This window comes from Hyalella azteca, unplaced genomic scaffold (genome assembly GCF_000764305.2).
Source record: "Hyalella azteca isolate HAZT.00-mixed unplaced genomic scaffold, Hazt_2.0.2 contig8774, whole genome shotgun sequence".
NCBI lineage: Eukaryota > Metazoa > Arthropoda > Malacostraca > Amphipoda > Hyalellidae > Hyalella > Hyalella azteca.
This window is the reverse complement of record NW_025938859.1, coordinates 1,063,999-1,089,511: the sequence shown is the minus strand read 5'-3', so window position 1 is coordinate 1,089,511 and position 25,513 is coordinate 1,063,999. Positions and strand designations below refer to the sequence as shown.

The window sequence follows — 25,513 nt, the reverse complement described above, 5'->3', positions numbered from 1 at the left end:
TGTCCTTAGTTTTTGCCGATTGTCATAAAATTTATAATATCGACATTACAATTCAGAATGAAAGATAAAAGTCGGAATGATGCATATCAAGAGAAGCACAAAGGCATTTTTGTGACCTCGGGCGAAATCGCGAAAATTCACACGGGCTCGACATCACCTTTAGGTGGTCAGGAATCTATATACCAAGTTTCATTGAAATCGGTCCAATACTTTGGAAGATATTCCATGTACGATGAATTTCTTGAATCACGGCCGTGAGACAGGCCGCGTTTTTGTCCAGGAGGTATTTTTGTGGTTCTCGCAGGAATTATTTATCACGGTGCAACTGATTGCCACCGATTATAAAATACGAAATCCTCGTTGCAAGTGCAAACCATACACACGAAGCAATGCTCGAAATGCGGTTAAAATAGGATTAATGGCGAAACCTGAAACTATTGTCTACGTATCAAGAACCATGGGTGTGAGCTAATTGGGCAAATGAGGAGGAAGGAAAAAGTACTACGTTCTTCCATTATTTACTTGCAAAATAAAATACACTGATACTTCAATGTTGATAAACATGCCAATTAATCCGCTATGTAAAGCAGCAGGAACCATGAATTCAGAAATTATTGCGCATCTAATCAAGTCAAGGATCGAAAGACTTCATTTAATAAGGCATATTTATGCAAATTTGTGTTCGGACCAGAGATGGTCATTATTAACAATTTTATTGCTTGCAGGTAAGCAAAGTTTGATCTCCCAACGCTAGCAAGATATTTCGTTTGACCTATTGAAACATAAAACAAACAAAAAATTGTTTGTAAAAAGCCTTCTCTAGTTTTCAATCAAACTTGCATAAAGGATTTCTGCCTAACTATACCAATAACGTACACTTGTACGCATGTGAACCATAGAAGGGAAATCCTCTTAAATAATCGTGTGAAATAATATCCAGATGTCAGTTTAACCGTACACTGCGTGGAAGTTTAAATAATAAATCAGCAACGAAGATTCACATAATAAAGAGCGTGTTCATTAGTTTCACATGGTCCATATTAGGGAGCTAATAAAATACACATCAAAACATGAGGTTTATCTTAGAAATGAAGTATGTTGCCATTTTCAAGCACAATTAAAAATATTGGTAAAATAGTCAATCATGTTTAAAATTTAACTAGGATCGACAATATGAGACAGGCGTATAAACCCATGATAAGATGGGGAAAATCTCACTCGTTACGAAGACAGATTAAAGAATGCGCTAGTCCTGGAAAAGAAAAAAAAAAACACAAACATCTGCAGATTGAGAGAAAGATGTAAACGAAATTGAACCAAAGTCAGCGTTGGTTTGATTCAGTGGTAAAGCGCGGCGACTTTATAGTTACAGGCTGCGGGTTCAAATCCACGCAAACTGTGAACATTCTGTACTGTCGCTTGTGTGCAGCGCTAGCCGTCGAGGACGTAAGGTTGTAAATGGATTGAAAGATAAGATCACTTGATTATAAAGACTATAATTAGCTTATCGCCATCCTGAAAAATTTATAACTAAAAGTCGCCGTTGAAATGGCAGTTCCAGTTTCTGTGAAAGGATTAGCTACGCAGTCTTCATTGAATTGAACGTTTCATTTAGATTACATTCTAACTAAATTGTGCTGAAATAACAACTCTACTCTTTCATTGCACAAGCAATGGAATGTGTTCACAAATTGGATCAAGGTTATTAAAAATACTTATTTCTATCTCTCCGTACGTCTGTATAGAGAACCAAAATAAATCATAATCCTATCATTAGTTATTGGCACAGTGAATTGGAGAAAAATCCTAAGAAGTTACTAAATAAGTGCTTTAAATTATGTTCGAAATGTCGCAGTAATTAATTGTACAGAAATTAATTCTAAGCGATACATAGCTGTTACAAACTGCTGAATTCAGACGAGTGTAAGTATGAGAAGTTCCCGAAGACAGAAAATATATAAAAACTAGACAATTCAAGGTCAATACATTCAGATAATTTTAAGTATCGTCAATCGTAATTAAAAGGGCAATAAAATAGGTGCTTCAAATAATGATCGAGAATGGCGAAGTAAATAATTATTCGAGAAGAATATAAGTAGCGAGTATGAGAAGCCGTATAAGAAAGAAAATTAAGAGTGCGATTGTTCGAGGGTACGCTAATCAAATATTCTCAAATGGAAATCCAGGATCAGCCTCCAAATTTCATGCTGAAAATCGACTAAGGGCCGATACATAAGAGGCACCATAGAGTCATCAGTTTGATAATGTCTCCGCGATGATTGGGTACAACTTAATTTCCCACATTTTAATTTAAAAAAATGGAGTGAAATACAAACCCTTAAAATTTATATACTAAACTTACTTTCCAATGATTAATAATCATAATTTTGTCATCAATTAAATCCATTAATTGACGTCATCAAAATATGAACTGACAGACACAGAAGAGATGGGATAAAATAGAATTATAGATTAAGGGCTAAAATTCAAGTCATAGTGCCTTATGCGTTGTTAAATAACACTGCTTGCAACATGCTTATTGATAATTAAAACAACTCGTTTGTATGTAACCAAAATACATGATACCTCATCAACAAGCTCTTTCAACTTCGTTAAGTACAGTCAAACCAAACAAAGAACTATAGTCATATTAAAAAACGAGCAAAAACTACACAGTACTGAAAGCAGTGCTTCCGATCAACGAAAATTAGACATCAAAAATCGGAATCACATCAATTTTGAGGAGTCGGAATTAACAAGTTTAGAGCCTGGAGTTGGTCTTCTGCTTCGTGAGATGCGACCAAGACGAAAGGCGCAGCAGGCTTCGTAGAGCTCGCCCGCTTTTTTTCTTGTTTGCCGTGGGCGAGGCAGTGGCACAGCGCAGTTCTTCCGGCACTACAGAAACGTTTTCAACGTATATTGTTGGGTACAGTCCGGCAAACTGTGAATAAAGAAAAACATATGTTAGATAGCTTCTTTAAATGCATACTATTACTTAAAGAAGGTATCTTTATTCTTACTTTAAGTGCATGTATTTATGTATCGTTAGTGTTGTCAATATGGGTAAAATTCAACGCAACAATCAAAGATAGCTTGTTTGGTTCTAGAATATTTTTTCAAATAAATTCATTCAACTGTATTTATTTGTTCAAGCTATTGGACAGCGGCCAAGATTGGTAAATGGAACAATGAACAAAATGAATTGCCATAAAAGTTTGCAGGTATAATTAACAATATCAATATTATTACAACTTTGGTATTTACGATACCCTAGAGATATGACAAACCTGAGAAATCTTTTCCCTCTTGTCAGCCAGCGATAGTTTACGGTCATTGATGATTTGCAGCAGCAACTGTAGGAGATGATGTCCCTGTTCCTGCATTGATCTCTGTCGTTGCCACTCAGCTGCGTCCACCTGCACACAATAACTAGGAACTCCAGCATACATGTAACCCTTACTTGCCCTGTCACAATATTTCGTCATTTCTTTACGGCGAGGCAAAGTGGCCAGACTCTCGACGTTTCTTCTCGCACGTGGCGAGTGGCACGCGCCATCGATTGTCAAGTGATCGTCCAAGAAAGCTGATCTCCGTGTGCCTGTCTGGAGACATCGGATAGATCGTTCCTCACTTTCGGTTTGAGATTCGCAGTCAAGCCGAGGGAGAACTGTCTTGCTCCGATTACTGTGTGCAGCACCTGCCATGTGCTTCGGTATAGATAGGAGAGACGTCCCTTTACAGAGACTATTCAGAGTCTTTTCCATTTCCCTGCGCTCACAAAGCCCTTCATCTTCATAGTCAGAACGGTAAATTTCTTGGCACGAGCATCGTCGAGGTACACCAGAGTGAAGAGAGAGTCTTTCGCCACTAACGTGGTTCAAAGAAGTGATGAATTTATTTGCAGTAGTTCTTCTGCCCGAATTCACAGGAGAGACCAAATGGTGTAGAGAGTCATATTTAGTTCGAGTATCAGTTACTTGATCTCTTTTTCTCGTGGCTTGAAATGTGTTGATATTATTCACGTTATTAGCATCATAGTCGTGGAATGAAGCTGGAGAAACACTGCGTTCATATTGGTCAGCGTAATGGCAGTGGCTATTATAGCTCCTGTTGCAGTTAGTCTTACGGCAAGTAAAACTTCGGCCGTGCTTACAACTTGAACTACTGCAATTACTGTAACATTGAGTATTGCGATGAATGCAACAGGAGGTATCATTGTGATTGCAGCGATTGCGATGACACATGTTTGAAGCATTTAGATTATTGCAACTAGCAGAATTGCGATGACACCCAACTGAAGTGTTGCAATGAAAGTTTTTAGAAACCGTGCACTTCTCACGACCGTGAACTTTGTGGCAAGAGCTATCAGAAGCTTCAGGACTTTCATCAAGTGCATCATAGTAGAAACACTGTGAAGCATCAACACCCGTATCTAATTCAGCATGATTATTATCTATCGCTTCAAAGGTGATTAAACATTCACCTTCAGCAATTTCTGGCTTTGTTATACCAGTTCCAGTACCGCCAGGTCGTTTAGCAGAATTTACATCGACCGCCGTTAAGCTTGCCTGACAACTAATGGGGACACACTCTTTCGATTGCCGATTGTAGGGCATGTTAAGTTGATGATGAATCGTTTGTTGTTCATTGGCAGCGGACTCGATATTTTCGCGGGCAGGTAGTTCAGCTTGCAAACGACTGTAACTACCCAATCTTTTTTTGCTAATGGTAGGTTCATCAACTCTTTTCATCGCGATTGAACAATCACGGTTAACAAGCTCATCTTTAGAATTATTGTGTTCTCTTTGCTCAACATCCGTAGGGCAAACTTCACATGCAGGAGTAACAGCATTAGAAGCAACACTGATTTCTTTTATATCAACCTTCTTCACATTGGTTTCCGTGTTATTGGTCTTGGGATTTTTACACTGCGTAAAAGCATGGCAATCTTTTATCAAGTTTTTTGCCGAATCATAGTTGGGTCTCCTTTGGTTCACCAATGAACCTTTGCTATCATTCACAGCAATAGACGTTTCAGCAACATAAACGCAAGATTGTTGATCAAGATTCTTGGCCGTTGTCGACCAGGACCTTGCGGAGACGCTGGCGCGGTGAGGAGAACAGGCAACGGTCGCGCCGTCGTCACTGGGAGGCTGGGCGTCCTGGGTCAAAATGCAACGAGTGAACATGGAAGATTGACACGAAAGTTGACAAGTGAGGCGCTCAGTAAGAAGGTGCTAAGAGTGAACAACCGAACATGGAAGATTGACTACAAAAGGTGACGAGTGAGGCGCTCAGTAGGAAGGTGCAACGAGTGAACATGGAAGATTGATTACAAAAGGTGACAAACGAGGCACTGATTCTAAAAGAGCAAAAAATGAACATAGAAGGTTGAAGTTAGAACGTAGTTTCGCATCTGCACGTTCTAGCGTTCTAGAACGGCAGTGGCAGCAGACATAGAGCTACACCCAGAGTCAGAGGCTGATAGTTCAAATAAAAAGTGAACAACAAAGAAGCTGATGTGCAGAAGCTAAATAGAAGACGAGGCCCAGAATTTCAGAATGATAGAAATGAGCAAGGAATAGTGAAGCAAAAAAGTGAACTTTCAAGCAATCGTTTCACAAACGCAATGATTGAACAGATAATGATATGTGCAGGATATGAAGTTTAGACACGATTTTCTAGTAGATAAAAAATAATGAAAATTGAAAAAAAAAATCAATTCAATACAGCCGTCACCTACACAGCAAGGCTTAAAATTATTTACATTATTAATAAAATCTATTTTGCATTCAATTAATCATTAATGAGAAGCGTTAAAATTCATGCTGTCGTTAGTGCGTCTTTGGCAAGAAGCTTCCATTGTCCAGCAGGCTGGTTCGTGGAGACCACAGCTTATATCAGCGGTGAATAGGCATGCGTGATGAAATGTGAAATAAAGGCAATGTGCATTAGAGGCAATATGCAGTAAACAAGTGTCCATTTAAGGAAAATATGAAATGAAGGCAATGCGCAATAAAGGTAATATGAATAGACGATAAGTAATGAAGACAATATGCGCCAACAAAGAAATTTGATAAAATAAAAAGTTGATAGTTATGATGATCCCAACAAGTATTACGAAATCAAACAAATTCTTTGGGATGAAATTCACTATTTAAATAAATCTGGTGCATTAAATGAGTGAAGTCGCAAGTGTAGCTGATGAAATATGGAACATGATCATTACGCTTCAGAGTATTGCTAAACAAATATTTTACCAGTTTCCAACCACAAGCATCAGAAACAAAACTCATGATTCTTCAGCATAAACTGTTAGGATCACAACGCTAGCATGAGATAGGGATCAATTGTCATTAGCTGCAATCTATCCTACATAAATATTATAAGCAAGAGCCCTAATTTAAAATTCCTTATAGTAATAAACAAAAGCGAACAGTAGTTTCAATCAATAACAGTTGAAATTCAATATTATTTATTGGAAACATGAATTATAAAGAAATATTAAGTGACGTGAAATGTTTCTCTATAGCGTATTTGCATGCAAATTAGTGCCAAGGAAATATAGGCAGAAAGTGAATTTATATATAAGACGAGCATAAGCAACCAAGCACGAGAAAAAGTCAAGCCTTAATAAGGAATGAATTTAATGGAATAATGAATGCGGTGCCATGATACCGGCAGAACGAGATGAGAGTCCAGACTGTCACAGTCCAGAAGTTTCAGTAATGATGAAATTGTGTTTCAGTTCAGCAGGCGCGATTGTTATCCTCTTGTTGTTGCTTGTCATTGACCTTCTGACTTCAATTGTCTCAGCTTCATTTCTCCAATTGTCCTCGACGTTCTTGTTTCAATTATTTTTCTTACAATTTTGCGTCGACGTCGTGAACAATTTCTTGTTGAGAGCTGGCAAAATGTTTCGCTTAGACGGTATAATATTCAGTGAAATCAATTTGAAGAATCTTGTAAGTTGCAGTGAACGTGTCGTGTTTTCACAGCAAAACTATACGTGGTATTCATAGATCATGTCACACGTTACCAGAATACTACAAAATGCAACACTGCTCCTTGGAAGATGATCCTCGGAGACGTGTAGCTGAACCAACTCCAAATTCAGTTCGGTAAATAAGTTGCAGTCGCACTAGGGAGCATAATCTTTGTGTAGATGAATGTTTTCACAAACCTAACCACACTTTGATCAGGGGCCATACTTTCAGAAATCACTCTCCCTTAATAACACGCAGCGAGCGATTTCTCATCTGCGAATGGTGGGTTTATCTTGCAAAGACGTCAGTGATTGGCTGACAGAGTCACAAACTTGTAGCTATTTTTGATAGTACAGCCCAGAGCCTAAAAAGATCAAATGGCGCAAGAAATTCCACTCAGAAATATGTATTCATAACGAGAGTATGAATGCCATGAAAGCCTTACTCATGAATGAAGAACACAAATGAGTGAATGAACTGTCACTGCTGGCGGTTATTTAGATTTAGCGGAGCATGTTAGTGGATGACAAGCTTTATTGTTTAGTTTAAGAAATTAGAGCGATTGACGCTGATAAATGATGATCAGACGAGTCAAAAAATGTTATTAAAAGTTCCATCAATTGCTGAGCCAGGCAAGATATGTACATATTATTAGATGTTAAATAAATGATGATATTAAGTAGAGTAGACTAAAACACGATAACGAGAAAAGTAAATGAATTTTTATGTTGTCTATGCAATTTTAATATAAATTTCAAAAAGTAAAACACTTAAGAATTAACACTACAAAAGCTGACTGCTGCTCCTCAAGTTTGGACGCCCAAAACTGTCCTATTCAAACTTATGGGGAGTTGACCCGTTTAGGAATAGATAAACGAGTCTCTCATCCATACTCAGAAAAATCTACGATTTAAGCAAACTTTATCGCGCATTTCAAACACTTTGGTACAAATTAAATCGATTTTAACCTATTAATTCGTTGCGGCAAAAAGTTCTGGTCACACGGCGCACGTCCCCGGCTACTACTGAAGACCATGATGATGGATACGACTTCTTTCCACCATTTAATGCTGGAATTCTAGGAATGGCGGTTGATATATTCAAGATTGATCCAGCCTGGTAATTTGATTATTTCCAAACCATCAGGTAATACCGCAAGGAAAATGTAGTTTTTGATTATTAGCTCCCATTTAATATGCGCAGTTGTTCCAATATTACCCCTCTCGAATGCCACTCTGCCGGGCACTACCACAGATGATGTACCTGAGCAAGGTTGTCAGTGACAGCCCTAGCGAGGTGTGGTGAGGGCGACAGCAGAGTGTGGTGCTGGTCTACAAGGAGAGTGATGAGGCGGCGCCATCTGGCGTCACCACCACGCAACACGCACCAGCTGAAGTCGTTCATCACCACCTGCCGTGTGCTCATCAACGCACCACCTGTAAACAAGCCCAATAAGAACTAGGATCTCTTCAAGAACATTAAATCCAATAGCCACAGAACACCTCCCAAAGAAGAAAAATGTTGAATCCGGATATACTTGGAGATATCCAATAGCCAATTGAAAATTTCCTCGAAAGAAACTTTTATTTAAAGAGTTTTAGAATATCAGAACTTTACACACATCAAAACACAATAACAAATTGTCACACAGGGAACACTATCTAACGAGTATCAAATTATCAGTTAAAATTTGGATCTCCATAGACAAATTTAATTCAATAACCAGTTGTAAGTTCACAGTTGGAAAAAACGGTGCAAAAACGGTCCCACTGGCGTTCTGGGGGCCGGTTGCCCCGCGAAAATAAACTGTTTCGCCGTTTTTATCAGATGTTTTACGGATTTCTAGTGTTAAATTAGAATAAAAATGGCGACACGGTGTTTCTTTTCACGTGCCGACCGGCCACTGTAACGTCGGTAATACCGTGAACGGTAATTTTTCTAACAGTGTTGCTACAGTAGAAACAGCATCTAGTAAATATTGGAATGTAAGCAAATTTAATTAGAAAAAAAAATCTGCACCAGTTTTGATCCTTCGACCACAGCACAACTTTCTTGAAATGTTCAAATCATCTTTCAAGTTATATGATAAGCGCCTATTTTACTTGTTCAATTGACGGTACCTATACCCAACCGTAGGTACCCATTTATAGTTCATAGAAAAATGTACGCACCATTTAACAGATAATAGTGAGAATCTTGAACATTGTATTGTTGATCCTGGGCCAACTAACAGCTTGTATTCATTAGGAGTTAGTATTGTTCAATTGGGATAGGAAAGCTGAGTATATGAACAGGTGCATATGGCATATTAGACTGCATGGTCTTTTTTGTACGTATTGGGTCGGTCTTCATCAAATTTTTGAAGCATACTTCTCATGAACAGAGTAACGTGGTAACCTTTAGTGATAACATTTTGGCGATACAAACACAGTCAAATTATACTCTGTGTAGCATTAAATATTGTAATTTTTTGCATTCATGCTATTCCAAAAAATTGATTTCATCATAAACGTTATACAGCCTTATTCGTGGGTATAACACTGGCAATACATCAACACATGAATCATTTGACACGGGATAAATATACACCTGGCGCAACGAGAGCAGGTGCTTGGCTCAGCTGCAGCTGCTTGTTGTTGCTCATCTTGTACAGGAGGCGCAGCAGCAGGTGCAGGCGCCGGCGCGCTACAGGCTGCAGGAGCAACAACAGCAGCTGCACGCACACCAGCAGACGGTCGCGGCCCTCAGGCGTGTACACGCGAGGGGCCTCCAGCCAGTCGGGGTCGCGGCCCCTCGCGGGTACATCGACTGCTGTTGTGTCGGTACCTGCACCTGTAATGTCAGTGGTTGGTGAAAATATAGTACGATTGATGTAGAGCGGCGGTATACCATCAAATTCGCTGAAATAAATGTAGCGGAATAAGCACATGCCGCAAGCGAAGTGCACATAGCGGCCTTCATACAGGTAACGGACGATTTCTCATCTGTAATTCGTGGGTTTAGCTTGAAATGCGTGATAGACTGGCTGATGGAGCAACCAAACTCGTAACTATTTTCGGTAGTACGGCCCCGGAATTTTACATTCAAACCATGTTTATTAACAGGAAAAATGTACGCCAAATTGCTTGAACATTCTAGCACAAGTAGGTGGCCTGAATAAATCATGTCTACGCTATCCTCAAGTCCCAAAAATTAAAGAAGACGTGAACATGCACATAGGTCATTTATACCAATATACCATATTTTCTGGTTCACATGTTCATCATCAACAGAAAGGACATAAGCGATTGATAAAAATGGCTCACGATTATTGGAGGGGACATCAGTGATTGATGGAGAAGGATCAGGTTCCAGGGATGTTTCGATATTTGAGGTCTTGCAATGATCATCCAAACTGTCACTTGAAGTTTCAGAGGAGTGATGAACAAAAGCTGTGTTGCATATTTCTTGCTGTGTAATTTCTTCGCTTCCAACCGAGGAATGCATTTTGTGAGCGGATGTTTTTGATGGCAGAGGGCATTCTTGATTGCAGTCAGACCCACCCGCATCAGCACCTAATGAACGAAAGAAGTGAGGTCAGAAAATAGTTGAATGTAACACGAAAATACAAAGAAAGCATTTAATAAACAACGAAATACATAAAAAAAATCCTGAACGTACTTGCAAAATAAAGCCCAAGTTTAGCAATGAATGATGAAGATTTAATCTAGATGTAAATGAAAAGAAGTCTTCATAAGTTGCAGTTGAAAAAAAACACCTTGTGCCTTTACAATTCACACACCTTTGAGGGAAGAATATTGAGTAAGCGTGCCATCAATAAGATGAGTTGCAGTCAGTGGGTGAGGATCTGACTCATCGTAACATGTCAGGGCTGTAGTGTACAAACTTGATAGGGAATTGGACCGGGACTCCAGCCGCTGTGTGGGCGGTAATGGGGTGGACGCTAGAGAAGTTTGGAGATAGGCACTTCTGTGACTACTTCTACCATCGTGAGGAGAAATAGAGTCACTTGCTGAGTTATTTTTCTTATTATTTGTAGTTTGCTGCGTGAGCTGGTGATTAGATGCATAATGTGTCGAGAGGTTGGTGCAGTAATTCACAGTTGATTCTGATGACCATCCAGTGAAAGGAGAAAGATATGGTCGAGGCATTATGACTCTTTGCAATCGACCTTCCTGTGCTTCATCAGTTGGAATTAATTTAGAAGGACCAGGACCTTCAGTGGAAGAAGATGCACATGCTGACCCAATGGAGAAAGAGTCGCTCCAGTCAGATGGACTGAACGGAGATTCAGCTGAAGGAGGGAGTGCCGAGTCTCGACCAGAAGACAGGCTCAAGATTTCCTCGACTGACGGAGACGCGAGACCTAAATTCACAAAACCGCCAGATTTCGTACGCTGCACAAGTCGAGCACCGGGAGTTTCGACAAGAGCAGGATTGTTAAATCCTCCAGACGAAGCTCTCAGGCGACGCAACGTATCAACATTCTGTTGATGCACTAAGTAGCCTCGGTCAGACGAGACAACTCGAGCAACGTGGACCTCTGATGAAGAGTTATCATGGATCATGCCTTTGCACAAAGCATTAGTTGAGTAGTTTGGTGACGAGGCGTCCAAGGGCGTTTGTTTGGGGCTCAGATTCATTTGACTCGATGGCAATGTAACAAAATCCTTTGCATTCTTTTTCAAACGAGCACCTTCCTTGATTTTGGCTTTCTTTCGTCGAAGTGAGTCTCGCACTTTATGCACAAGACTTCTGCTCTTGGGGAGACCAGAGCTGCTGCTACAGCGGCCATCTGTAAGGGTGGAAACACTAAAGTCACTTTTTTCCGAGTCAACACTGAAGCAGCTTTCACCGCGACTGTCATAGCGCTGCAGTCTCCGTTCAGCTAGCCATTCCTGAGCAGAATTCAAATCGCCAGTCGAGTGAGACTTCCCGAATGACGCATCATGCATCATCATCAACTGATACTTGCGGCGAGGGGGAGGAGGCGGGGCCTTGAAGCAATGGTCACGTTGTTTAGGCAAGTCCTGCTGGTGATCATCAGGTGATCTTGCTTTGGATGGAATGTCAAAAGAGGTTCTATGGGACAACAGATACAATGGACTATTGTTGCAAGAAACACTACCGAAGGCAGACTGTCCGAGATGTAGAGAATTAAGGACAAACTCGTCATTGGGAATGACAGCTATGCTCTTGGGTCTAGTTGCTGAAGTACTAAAACCTCCACGCCATCTACTTTTCAGTTGTGCCAGGTGCAGAGTATCCACAGACTTTTGTGGAATGATGCGCGTTTTAGGACTGTCAGAAGTAAATGCTGTCTCAAAACAAGAGTTTGGAGGCAACTCAACACTATCAATTCGCTCTGGATGCACAACCAACTCTTGCTGCGACACTGACAAATGTTTACAAGCCTGTAGATCACCTGCACTTTGAAAACTGCTATAATTTACTCTTGCAGCGTTATTGTCTTGAGAAGGCAAATATATGGCCCTATTTCCATTGCTATTCATCTTTCCTGCTTGCTGTACAGAAAATCGTGCAGAGTATGAACGTTTGCGCGATTCGCAGTTGCCACTGTTTCCAGAACCTGGTCCCGCTTCAAATACGGGGGAATCTATTTCTTTATGTACATTCTCATCTCCTGGGAGTGAATGTAAAGACTCGTAAATAGAGAAACGACGCAAATCAGGCTCTCCACACCTGTCAGGAAAATCTTTCTTCTTTGAGAGCTTAGAGAAAAAGCGCCTTTTGTTCTTGCGTCTTCTCACGTCGTCACCACTCACATATTCATCATTGCTGTTCTTGTAAGTGAAGCGTTCAATGTGACTTATATTGGTTGATGAAAGCTCTTTCAGGTTGTAATTCACATCAGAAGGTGAACGAGATGAATGACTGGGAACATGTAACGGACCTTCAGAATCAACAATATGATTAGCCTCAAACTTGCGACTTTCAGTTCGAGTATCTTGTTGGCTGAGAATATTGCTTTCATGCACCAAATTGGTAGATGGTGCTTCCGACTCTCGTTCAGTGCACCACACAGGATCAAGAGCAGCAGGGAGTTTTGAGCGTGATGTGGGGGAGTGGTTGCAAGCCTTATCATAGCTGGCATTCAAGAACCTTGGCCCTATTTCAGGTTTGGTTTCTGTATCGCCACAGCTGAGTAGAGCATCCGTTTCGAAATCCGTGTACTCACAGTCCTGGTATTGATTAATCCCGCCAATGCTCATGTTCAACATGAGGTCCTCCACTGAGTCTCGCTTTTCAAGTTTGTCAGCGATTTCTCTTTCTTTTGTAAATGTCTTCCCAGTGGACCGCGGAAGAGTAGCAAAGACACTCACTGCGCCGTCTCCTAAACGATTAACTTGACCTGCATTAGAGGTGCCAGACACTCTTTTTGGTCTTAGACTTTCATCAGATGCTAGGAGATCGTCAGTGTAGGAGATTTGATCCTCGGTGCTACCAACAGCCAGTTGGTGCTGTCGGCGAAGGGAGAATCTCTCACGAGGATCCCTGAAGCTAATGTCCAGAAACTCCATGGCGGTGATGATCTCCAGTAGGGCCGTCGCCAAGGGAGTAGGGATCACAGGTAACGGCTGAAAAAAGAGAACTGGAATAAAACTACTGCAAAGTATCCGCATTACACTTTTTATTTGTATTTTTCTTGTGTAAATTTTATTTCTACAACTTTCCACAAGAAAATGATGTATCATTAATGCGTCTGGTGTTAATGAGGAAGCAATGCTTTTATATATACCTACAAAACATGAACACTTAAATATTATGCAAATAGTAAAGATCAAATGCTAGGAGAAAAAATTAAACTTGTAAATTTTATAAAAGCAATTCTATAAGCCGTTGCGCAACAAAGGGTACTTTACTCCAGATTGAAAACCACTTCTCTAGAAGCATCATATCGTAGGAAATAATGAATGACTTTCATATTCAGAACAAGTGCAATTCACCTCAAGAATGGTAACTAACAGCAGGAACCACACTATCATAAATAGTAACTACTTTGGCCAATTGCTAACGGTTTTTCAAGGTAATCCCACCAATCACAGACGAGAAATTGGCTACAAATTGCGTACTTAGGCAGCTACATGTACTTGGACTGCTATGCGCGTACTTGAACCGCTTCGTGTACTTGCGCCTCATATATAGGTACTTAGGCCACTACGCGTATTTCTGTCACTAGGTGTACTTACGCCAGTATTGGTGTAATTCAGCAAAAGCTTTTCTTTTGTGCATGTGTGATTGAAGACGGATAGGCAAAGACGGGCCATACTTTCAAAACTCGCAAGGTGAACGTAAGTACTTACGCTCTATTTTCTTGTCTATGATTGGTGGATTTGGCTTGAAAGTCCGTCAATGATTGGAGGATGAACTTACGATCTCTTTAACTTGTTTGGAAAGTATAGGCCCAGAGCATGCTTTTTATCAATAATCTTCATATCCGTTTTTTCAACGAGTAGAACAAAATTTTTTGCTGGCCCAGGGAGATTAAAAAGGTTACCAAATAACATTTTAATTGATTGCGACGTTTAAAAAAACAATTTTCATTATCAAGCGGGTGAAGGTTTTACAACACTTGAAATTAAACTTTTGGAAATGACAGTAGTACAAATCAAGGGTATTGTGGATACAATTTAAATAAATGCTTAACACGTTGCCTACGATTGCTTCATCTTGTACTATTATTACATTTTTTGTACTGTTTTTAAACAGGGTTGCCAGACGGCCATTTTTCCCGGACAAATTCCGTGATTTAGTTTTTCTCAATTGCGTTAGCCGGCTAAAATTTATGATGGGGGTACTTCCTAATTAAATTTTAAATACTGCAAAAATAAAATAAATGGAATTTTTATAGCGGAACCTACAAATAAACTAGTATATTTTGAGTTATCGGCCTTTTTTGTTCTCGGATTTGGCCGATTTTAGGCAACCTGAATTATGTACCACTACTTCCTGGAGAAATACATTTCGTGGTAGGCATATGTACCACTTCGTAGTCAACGTGTTAAAATTACTCTGAAAATAATTTTGGCGTCCGGACGAATCCCGTATTTTGGAGGTAGATGGCTGGAGACTCGCTCTTGATAATGAGAGCCTCAGCTCTTGATAACTGGAGACTCGCTCTTGATAATGAGGGCCTCAGCCATCGCCAGTCTCGATGGGTCAGGGCACCGCATAACTATGCTGGTGCAGGCTTCCAATGTCGCTCGGGTGATGGTCTCATTGTGAGCCTCCCGCATGTGGTTCTTGGGTCCTCCAGATTGTAGGTGGCATGTGAGTTGGTGGCTTAAGGTCGTGCTAGTTAGACCAATGTAGTTTATATTTTGAAGAAGTCTACAACCTTCTTTAATATTACGTGAGGATTTTATTAACAACATAGTTAGTTATTGAAGCAGTCCAGATGAGTATATAAAGCCGAACTTATATTTTATAAATTATTTTCAGAGTAATTTGTTAGATTAGTTGTTGTTAGATTTCAAGTTGTATCACAATACCCTAGATTTGTACTACTGTTATTTACGAAGTTAAATTTCAAGTGTTGAAAAACCTTCACCTTCTTGATAATGAAAATTGCATCTTCGAAACGTCGCATTCCATTAAAAATGTTATTTGGTAACCTGCTTTTTGATCTTCTTGCGTCAGCAAGAAATTTTGTTTGACTTATTGAAAAAACGAAGAAGAAGATTATTGATAAAAAGCATGCTCTGGTCTTTAATCAAACGTACGCCATTATTTGCACTGAAGTGCGTGTGAGTCCAGATGAAGAGACCAGTACGCACCTGATGAGTGAAGTAATCCTTGATCATCCTGTAGACATCGACCTCCACCCCGGGGTAGTTGGGCACACTGCACCCCTCCATTGACTGCTCCGAGCACGACGACGGCCCTGCAAACAACTAAATACATGAAGGCTCTGCAAAGCGTCAAATTAACGACGGTCCTGAACAAATTGATAAAGGTCATGTATCGGCTGGGAGGTTTGGGTTCAGCTGATGTCTGTGTTAAGCTAGATATGTTTGTGCTTGAATTCGTAGATTGGTAGCAACCTACGAATCATCAAGCATCAGCAATCAATCAGAAAACATTAAACTCAGTATTATGCAGAAATTTGGTGAAAAAATGTTAACCCAGAAGTGCTTATAATTCAATTAATTAATTAACCTGAAATTTGCATGGTTGTCATTATTCAACCTGAAATCAACATATTTGAGCGAGCAAAACAACATCATAACAATCAGCCTCAAGTAAGTCAAAGAGTTTTAATTAAAAAATTACCTAGATCCTAAAATGTAAGACTTGCTGTGAACTAGAATTTGACTATTATAATATGATGGTGAGAACCTGCTGTGAACAAGGATTTAGCTCACAGTGAGCAAGGACGTAAATCACAGTGAGCAAGGATGCAACTCACAGTGAGCAAGGATGCAACGAATACAACACAATAATGAAGACTCACAGTTAGCAAGGAACCGATGAATACAAGACAATAATGAAGACTCACAGTTAGCAAGGAACCGATGAATACAAGACAATAATGAAGACTCACAGTTAGCAAGGAACCGATGAATACAAGACAATAATGAAGACTCACAGTTAGCAAGGAACCGATGAATACAAGACAATAATGAAGACTCACAGTTAGCAAGGAACCGACGAATACAAGACAATAATCAAGACTCACAGTTAGCAAGGAACCGATGAATACAAGACAATAATGAAGACTCACAGTGAGCAAGGAACCGACGAATACAAGACAATAATCAAGACTCACAGTTAGCAAGGAACCGACGAATACAAGACAATAATCAAGACTCACAGTGAGCAAGGAACCTCATAGCAGCCAGCACCCAGGTGGGGAGGTCGTCAGGGTGCTCAGCAGGGACGAGCACCACGCCCCTACGAGAGACCTGCTGCTGGTTGTGGCGCAGCGTCATGCCGTGCACCAGCAGGCGGGGCAGCGACAAGGGACATCCATACATCAGCTTCTCCATGCTGCAAAATAATAACATTAATTATATGTAAAACACCTGATAAATTAGAGGAAATAGCACGGAATGATTCCCTATCATAATATTGTCAAGAAATATTCAAGTAACATTGAAATTATTTCTCGTCCTACTCACACTCTCTCGAGTGTTTGCTAAACTTGCATTATCTGCTGAAAATACATTCATAATCAAAAAATGGTCCCATAGAAAAAAGCAACTTCTTTTACTATGCTTAATTCAGCAAGTGAGATCTTGTAGCTAACACACCTATAATTATATAGTTTTCAAAGTAAAGGTCGAGGATGTAATTGATTGAAAACAGTACGAGGGCGAAAGTGTATATATTACAAAGTTGCTTGTTGTCCAAGATCTAATCTAAAAATTTTAACATAAACAAATTTCGTTCATTAAAGGCATATAATGGGCTAGACGCAGCGAGACTGCACCCAATTCTTTGCCAAGGTTAAGGCTAGGCATCTTGAGAGTAAATTGAAAATACTGGCTATTATTCAATAAAAGCATGGATCTCAATCTAGTTTAATTGCAGTAGTTACAGGACATATGTGATACCCGGGTAATGTACGTTATTCCAATTATTTGTTAAAAGTAATTCTGCCATAGGCATACCGTATATGTATTAGTACCTACCTGTTGTAATATAGTCCTGATTTCTATATGAATAAGTTCATAGTAAAATGACTATCTGATGTTAGATGGTCTGGCTTCAATACCGTATCAGTCTCAATGTACCCGTCGAGCTGACACGTTCTAACTACCGCCGTAATGTAATGTAAGTTTTCTACCACGTACATGCTGACTTTAAAATCTGCCGTTTAATTGTTTGTTGTTATATTTGTTATGTTGATTAGTATTTATTGTCAGTTACTCTTATTTCAGGTAACCGGACATTTGTTTGAATAAAGCTTGAATTGCCATGTATTACTTATTTCACAACAGTACCTATATACTTTTACTTTATACGGATGAATACAATACATGTCAAGCTCAACCATTGCTTCAGTTAAATTTCAGTTTTAGATACAATTAGATTTATACATTATAGTTATAGCCAGTTCAGATTTTCTAAATCTTGTTCCTCTTTAAAAAATTTTAGAAGAATCAAAGTACGTATTTAATTTTCATCATTTTATTTACCATTAATGCCTGATCATGAGAAAAAAATCATAGTGTAGGTAATCTAAGTTCATAGTGTTAGACATTTTGTTCATAAGGCTACAATAACCAGCGCATAATAAAAAAATTATTAACCAACAGTTTTAGTAGTATAAAGCCAAAAATACAACCGCAAATATGAACGCCACTAAAACAAAAGAGAATTTAATAACAGATATTTGAGGTAAGCATACAAAGGCAAAAGTTGCTTTGGACTTACAGCGATTTGCCAATGGTTTAATGTAAATATATTACTACTGAAAGAAGCAATTTAGAACATCATTTTGTAATAAATAGAACTTTATAAAAACATGCCTACAAAATGTGGCCACAATTAGTTGAGGGTCTCAGTATCAAGGATTTAGAGGTGAAAAGAATTAAAATTGTACTTTTTTAGGTTATGAATACATAAGCAGGAAGTTCAAAACAGGAAAAAGTAACTTCAAACAAACAGACATGCGAGATGTATAGTATGATCCTCAGATGCACATTGCACACATATAAAAAAAAAACTCACATTTCGAGCCACGCCTCGACGTAAATTCGTTGCTCCGTTTCAGGGCTAACAGATGCCTTGCTTGCCAGCTGCGATCCAGGCTGTAACGTGTCACTATCACCAACTGCATTGCTGAACTTGTGACTGCTTTGTTCCTCCTCACGAACTGCAGTGGTGAACTTCTGGGTTGAGCTTTTGCTGATGGTTTGATTTTCCTGAATGTTTTTGATATCAGAATGTGCTACAAAAGCATTTCTGACAGATTTCTCATTCAAGTTAGCAGCTTTGAATGTGTTTTTTGAAGAGAAATTAGGCAGATTAGCAGTTTGTGTGTTAGATGACAAGACTGAGTGCAGTAACTTGGGAGATATTGTCTTGGATGAAGAATACAGAGAATTCCCCGTCTTGCCCGATTCACCAAATTTAGGGATGAGACTTGAATACTTCGAGCCACGAGATTGTTTATGCAGAAATGATTTAGCTCGAGTCCTAGACGATGGATCCATCGTAGAAAAGCCCGAAATCAAACGTGAATACTTATCTTTCTCATCCTTATCATTACGAGACACTTCAGTAAGTGTATTAACTGCGTTGTTAATGGACTCAGAACTAGAGATAGATGGCACATTTTCTTTTGAACTAGTTCGTTCATCTCTTGGACAAATATCTGCAGAAAGTTTTACCGGCAGCATTTTGTCTTCATTGCAGAAATTCTTGCGCACTTCAGACAGAGGGACATACACATTAGCTGGGGTTTTATGATTACCAATAATGGCTGTGTTCAACACTAGTTCATTTCTCTGAGTTATGTAATTATTAGTTGTATTTTCAATGGGCTGCAGCGCATGCCGCTTTGAAGACTTGAATGACATTAACCTGGACTTGTTTTCCTTCAGCTTTGGTCCATGATCAATGCAATTCTCTTTATCTATCATCTTGTACTGATCGTAAGTTTTCTTGCTGACCCCAAGAATGTTCAGTGCTTTGTCCACATGGTCACTTTCGTTGAATTTTGATGGCTGAAATGATGCAGGTCTTTCCAAATCCTCACCGTCAACACCCTGAGGGTTGTCACATTTTGACAGACTCTTTTCAGTCTTGCAGACCTGCAATTGAACAATAAAATTTGAGCAAATAAAAAAATTAAATTCATATCGCAATTTAAAACTTCCTTTTGAATTAACTCCAGGCTACATGGAAGTAAATTAAAATATATATTTATAAGCATTTAAAGATGGCGGCAAACAATAAAATATATAGTTGACCTTTATTTTCAGTCCAATTAGTTGACCATTAAAGTATCGTGGATACCAAAAGCATAAAAAAGATACAGAAAAAACCTTAGAGTAGATAAGGATTTTAAATTGAATTCTAAATTTAAATTATTTAAATTTAAATAATAATTTGTATTTGTAAGATAGAAAGTCCATTACCTTATTATCAGCAAGAGGGGGAGATGCAAAGGTGTTCTGTTCAGCACGGAGACGCCTGGTGGAGGCTCTCAGCTCCGAGGAGCTTGAGCGTCCAGGAGTTCTCAAGGCCTTCAGTGGAGACATGCCACTGAATCTGCACACAAAATATTGGTGTGAGAAATAGCATATAATGTTCATTTCATATTAAATAATATAGTTATAAAGGAAATAAAAATGAACCAGCACATCATGGAAAATTCTATACATGGTACAAATCATCTTAAATTTTGAATAATCATGAAAAACTAAAAAAAAAACTTTAATAATCATGAAAACCAATTCAACTTCAAACTTTTTATGCCCAACCTCACTAGTAGGGAAATCAAAATGGAAACATCATAGTTATAAATTTATACATGGCAATAAAATAATAAAATAAAAATAATTCAGCCAATTTGTTACCTATAAAGACCTCTGTCTCTGAACTGTAAAGAGTATCCTCTGTCTCCACTAACAGCATCTTCCAGCAGCCCACACTTGATGAACTTTCTGAAATGAAACAGGCATGAATGAGCACACAATTTCATGTCTACTTTGACAGCCACACTTTATGAACTTTCTGAAATGATTTGATCATGAATTAGTGTACAATTTAGAGTAGTAGTTTGAAAACCACACTTGATTAACATTCTGAAATTATTCTTGCAGTAATGGGACACTCAATGTTATAAAAAAAATTTTGGGAATCATCAGTTGCCTTGTGGCTGCAACTTGCAAGATGGTCCAAGTAACTCTATTGTTTCAACCCTCCTAGCAGATCCAAGTTTAATATTTCAATATTCCAATATTTTCAGGAATATTTCTAGCATTCATGCCAAAACAGAGAGTAGCCTTTCATTTCAAGCATATCTTTGTTATAGCACTTCAAATTGTATCAATAAACCAATTTCAAAATTCAAATATTAGAATATATGAATAAATTCAAATCAAGTCTGAGATAATATCAATAATATCAACTTTCATAGATTCACAGTGCATAACAGGTTCATAAACATTCAGGCAAAACTTACTTGAGCAGTGCAGTAGTTTGTTCACGGGAGACTGAGTTGGAGAAGTTGGGGTTGTGGCGGAGGTGATTTTGAAGCCAGGCAACAGCCTCAGACCCAGAGAAGCAATCATCATAGATACGCAAACCTCTGCGGTGCCGTGACAGCGGCATGCCCGAGTGAAATGCCCGGACTGCTGCATTCCACTACAAAAGAAGATAAATTATAGTGAAGTATTTAAACTGGTATTAAAAAGTTAGGTAGTAGTTTCCTTATTTCATATCAATTTGATTTTCATGATTGACTATAGACCAAGTTAAAGGAACTGTACAGTATTATTATACCAACACTACATCAGTGAGTTTATAAATAAAATTTATGGATATTTTCATTAAATCACAGCACTATAATAGAAAAATCTAAGGCAAATATGGCTTTGAAATATATAGAATGGAAACATTTATTCCCGAGTATAGCAAGGATACAGCCAAGAATCTGCAGTTAGGATAGTTACAATGAGGGGCTGCTAGGCTGCCTTTAGTCTACAACAAATGACTCACAACCAAGTCAAGCTGAGGGAAAATAAGCAAATAGATGGTGAATCAGTTTTGGAAAGCAGGGCAACAAAATAAGATGGAATGAACATGGGGCAAACAAGTCTTGTAGAGTGAACAAGAGCAACCAAGTTTGGTAGAGTGAACAAGAACAACCAAGTTTGGTAGAGTGAACAAGAACAACCAAGTTTGGTAGAGTGAACAAGAACAACCAAGTTTGGTAGACTGAACAAGAGCAACCAAGTTTGGTGCATTGAACAAGGAAAACCAAGTTTGGTGAGTGAAAGAAACATTGCCTGGTCCAGAATCAAAGCAATGAAACTACATTGTAATGACAGCATCTTGAATAAAAGTAAAAAATACAGTCAATATCATTAACTTTGCCCCAGCACTGATGTTGCAATAAAAAAACTTTCTAGTTTTGTGGCAACAGAACCTTCAAAATTGTTATGACCACAGTTTCTTATAAGGTTGTTATTGATAAACAGCAAATTAAGTGCAGACTGTGCAGTAGCTGCTGTTTGGCAACTAATGTGTCATTGACAGAAGTTATGTTATAAATGATCTAAAAACAAATGAATTTTTTTTTAACTTTAGGTAATAGCAAACTTAAAGATTTAATAAGAAATCACAAACACAAAGGATTTTTTATAACACAAGTGATAGCTATACCACTAAAGAACCTCAAATTTTGTTATTAATATAATTAATTAGTATTACTTTAGAATAAGTGCATCAAAAAAAAAGGGCGTTTTTTTAATTATACGTTTTTTGGGGTGTAGATTAAGAATCTGAAATCTGTTTTTGGCGGTCGGCATTGGAAATTTTTAACAGAACCTGTTCCCAACTGGACCTAACTTGCAAGGTTTTTGTTGATCGGCTAGGTTTTTTCTATGTTTGGAGTCCCTCCGGTGGCCAGAAAAACCTAGCCAATCAACAAAAACCTCGCAGGTTAGGTCCAGTTAGGAACAGGGTCCATTAAAAATTTCCGCTGCCAACCGCCAAAAACGGATTTCAGATTCTTAATCTACACCACAAAAAAACATATAATTAAAAAAAACACCCCTTTTTTGCACTTGATCTAAAGTATCACCAATTAATTAGGGTAAACGCGGTATATTCCGACATCGTAGGTAATTCCGTCACTTCTCTAGTTTTTCCTTTATATTAAGCTTTGTTTTAGTTCCATGCAGACACATGAAAACTAATTCCGACACAACTTGAATTGGACACACACAGATCGTTCAAAGCTTTGTACAAAAATTTAAATTTGCCTAATTAAAAGCCTAATAGCTGTTAATTAAAACGTAATTAAGTAGTGTTCAATATTCGTTAGTGTTCTAATTCAAAGCCGTGTTGTATCCCAATACAGCTCACACAGCAAACAGAATTCGAACACGTGGATGTCGGCAATACGGATCAGTTAAATTTGAAGCGCTGACGCAATACGACTCACCACGTGTCGGATGTTGCCACACAAAGTGACGGAATATAGGGATTTAGTAGGTTTCCATTCTAAAGGCTTTTTAATAAATATGGCAACATTTTGTGACGTTTCATTGTTGCTGACGCGTAGTGAAGTGTTTTGAGAGTCATGTGAAGGCAACAGAACTTACGTAACGCATACTGTTTTTTTTTATAGTTTTTCATTTCTCGATGCGTCCTTAAAGTGTCGGAATATACCGCGTTTACCCTTTTTACTTAAATAATTATTAGACAATAGACATAGACCTAATGTATTTGCAAGTCATGCAATTTTCATCAAACCAAAATAAATACATGACATTGAATTTGGAAAGCACAAGATTTTAATTTCTATTCAATAAAAAACTGAGGGTTTGAACAACAGTAGGCCTATTAAAAAAAATCAGATTTCTCCAATCCTCTTTTACTTATAGTCAGACTGACTATAAAAAACACTGACTAGCTAAGTCAGTGTTTTTTTTTTCTTGCAACTGAAAAAAATTGCCACTTAGGCTAGGCCTAAATTAGGTAAATGGTAAATTTTGAATTGTTAATTTCTAGAATCAGTATTGCATTAGGCATGTACATGAACATGTTCATGTATCAACCATTCAAATATTAGAATTTCACACTGGCCAAAAAAATTTGTCTAAGTTTCAATACAATATTAATAATATTGTGATTTGTGGATGAAAAAAAAAGTATTCTTTCATTAAAGCCTACACAAACACAAATATTTCCTTATAAATAGAATGGTGTGACACATAAATTTAGATTTAGTCAGTAGAATAGAAGGTAATAAGAATATGAAATGAATAATATGAATTAGAAATGTTACATAGACTGGATATGTTTAATGTCAAGTTGAACTGTTGAAGTTGTCAACTGACGACTGGGGCATCGACTTAAAAGAAAACTACCGGTGGCGGTGGCAACTCCATAAACAAAACAACGTTACTAAAAAGCATTACACTATGCGGTTATGGTCACTCACTAGTTTTGTTGCCCTATACGGTCCCGAAATGACGGGTATTTTATTCAAACTTTCGTCCATATCTCATAACCTTATTATTCTCCGAAAGAGAATAACAACACTACATACAGTTGTAATACTTCATACCGGCACTCACGCAACAAACATCCGTTTGAATATGGTGCTGGTCGGTGATTGGCCAGGAGTTCTTTAGTCTTCCTTGTCCGTAAATGGCAACTCTTTGGAAAATATTAAATACATGGTTGAGCTACGTAGTAGGTAGTTCAACCATGGTTAAATAGATGAGAAACATTTTTTCTTACAAAAAAATGCAGAATGACCACTTAAGAAAGATATTAGAGTACTCAACATATTTTAATCGATTTTTAGAAAGTTTGTCATAGAAATTAAGGGTCATTTGAAACAATTTGATCGCTCATTACACACCGGTTAGTTTTAACAATTTTTTTAGAAATATCTGTATATATCAAATGCCGTCAGAATAAGTTTCAATGAAATAATGACATTTTGCATAAGTGTTAAACTACCTGTTTAATCGCAGACGAAGACATATCAGTGATTTCAATCGTTCTATGTTTGGACAGGGTGGCCTAGTGGTTACAGTTCAGAGTACCAAGATTAGATAGAGCAGAGAGGTGCGGGTTCGATCCCAGCTCAGTACGCCTGTTTCTGGTCAGAATCGGCAAGGAGGCCGGGCGGTTAAGCACAGCAGAATTGCAGCAGTGAGTTGCGAGTTCGAGACCGCAACAAGCTGTGAATATTCTGTGATGTTAAGAATCGGCGACAGGCCTACGGCCTACTAAACGATGAATCCGCTATTATTATTATTAGTACAAAAGGATGGTCCACCGCATTCCACAAATACTGTTAATCACCCGCTAATATCTGGCATTTCTGCTTTTTATCTTGCACAAATGTGAAAATGTTCGATTATATTTAAGCGACAACCCACTTATACCTGGTGAATCGCGTGCAGCTCAAGTTGCGAATCTTGTGCTAGGCAGTGAAAATTATTATGAATACTAAATGGTAGTCAAATAATTTTTTCAATACCTAACCAATTAGGTACATTCCACTTCAAAGGCCCTTCAGTACCACCTGCCGTTGGTCGCTTACCGCAGTACAACTGGCATACAGTTAGTTTAAATTTAAATAATATAGTTTATGCTGTAAATAAATTTATTATATATAATTCAAGCACTGGAAGCTATTTTTTGTGCAAGTTTCTATTATACAACTATGCTTTTAGGAAGAACATCCATGCCGTGGTTTAGCGGTGCGCTTGGAATAAAGTTATGGCTAACTGTTTATTAAGTTTATTCCAATTTAAATGAATTCATTTAAATTATTATTAATGATAATGCAAATGAGTATCAACGCT

General features: G+C 38.3%; 1 protein-coding gene across 2 annotated transcripts; it reads right to left on the bottom strand.

Annotated features, from left to right (window-relative positions):
- Positions 1–1,063: 1,063 nt before the first annotated feature.
- Positions 1,064–24,283, bottom strand: LOC108676705. Of its 2 annotated transcripts, none has more exons than XM_018164833.2 (13): positions 24,133–24,283; positions 21,145–21,326; positions 20,537–20,623; positions 20,096–20,228; positions 18,684–19,768; positions 16,822–16,997; positions 15,785–15,891; positions 10,768–13,585; positions 10,292–10,540; positions 9,576–9,818; positions 8,250–8,422; positions 3,288–5,162; positions 1,064–2,941 (listed from the first exon to the last, which is right to left on the bottom strand). In XM_018164833.2, the coding sequence occupies exons 1-13, from the start codon at positions 24,190–24,192 to the stop codon at positions 2,762–2,764; spliced, it is 7,368 nt and encodes a 2,455-aa protein (XP_018020322.2). In that variant the 5' UTR covers positions 24,193–24,283; the 3' UTR covers positions 1,064–2,761. The 2 variants fall into 2 exon arrangements, with proteins under 2 accessions (XP_018020322.2, XP_018020324.2); XM_018164835.2 differs by having other exon boundaries at positions 3,288–3,416.
- Between the last annotated feature and the right edge of the window lie 1,230 nt (positions 24,284–25,513).

Bases quoted from the DNA above. Each gene is read 5' to 3' on its own strand.
- LOC108676705 (XM_018164833.2), bottom strand. From the start codon at position 24,192: ATGGACGAAAGTTTGAATAAAATACCCGTCATTTCGGGACCGTATAGG. The intron at 8,423-9,575 runs GTGTATATTTAT...GCTTGTTTACAG, and splicing joins ACCTGCTCTCGTTGCGCCAG to GTGGTGCGTTGATGAGCACA. The intron at 5,163-8,249 runs GTACATCATCTG...ATTTTGACCCAG, and splicing joins TCACTGACAACCTTGCTCAG to GACGCCCAGCCTCCCAGTGA.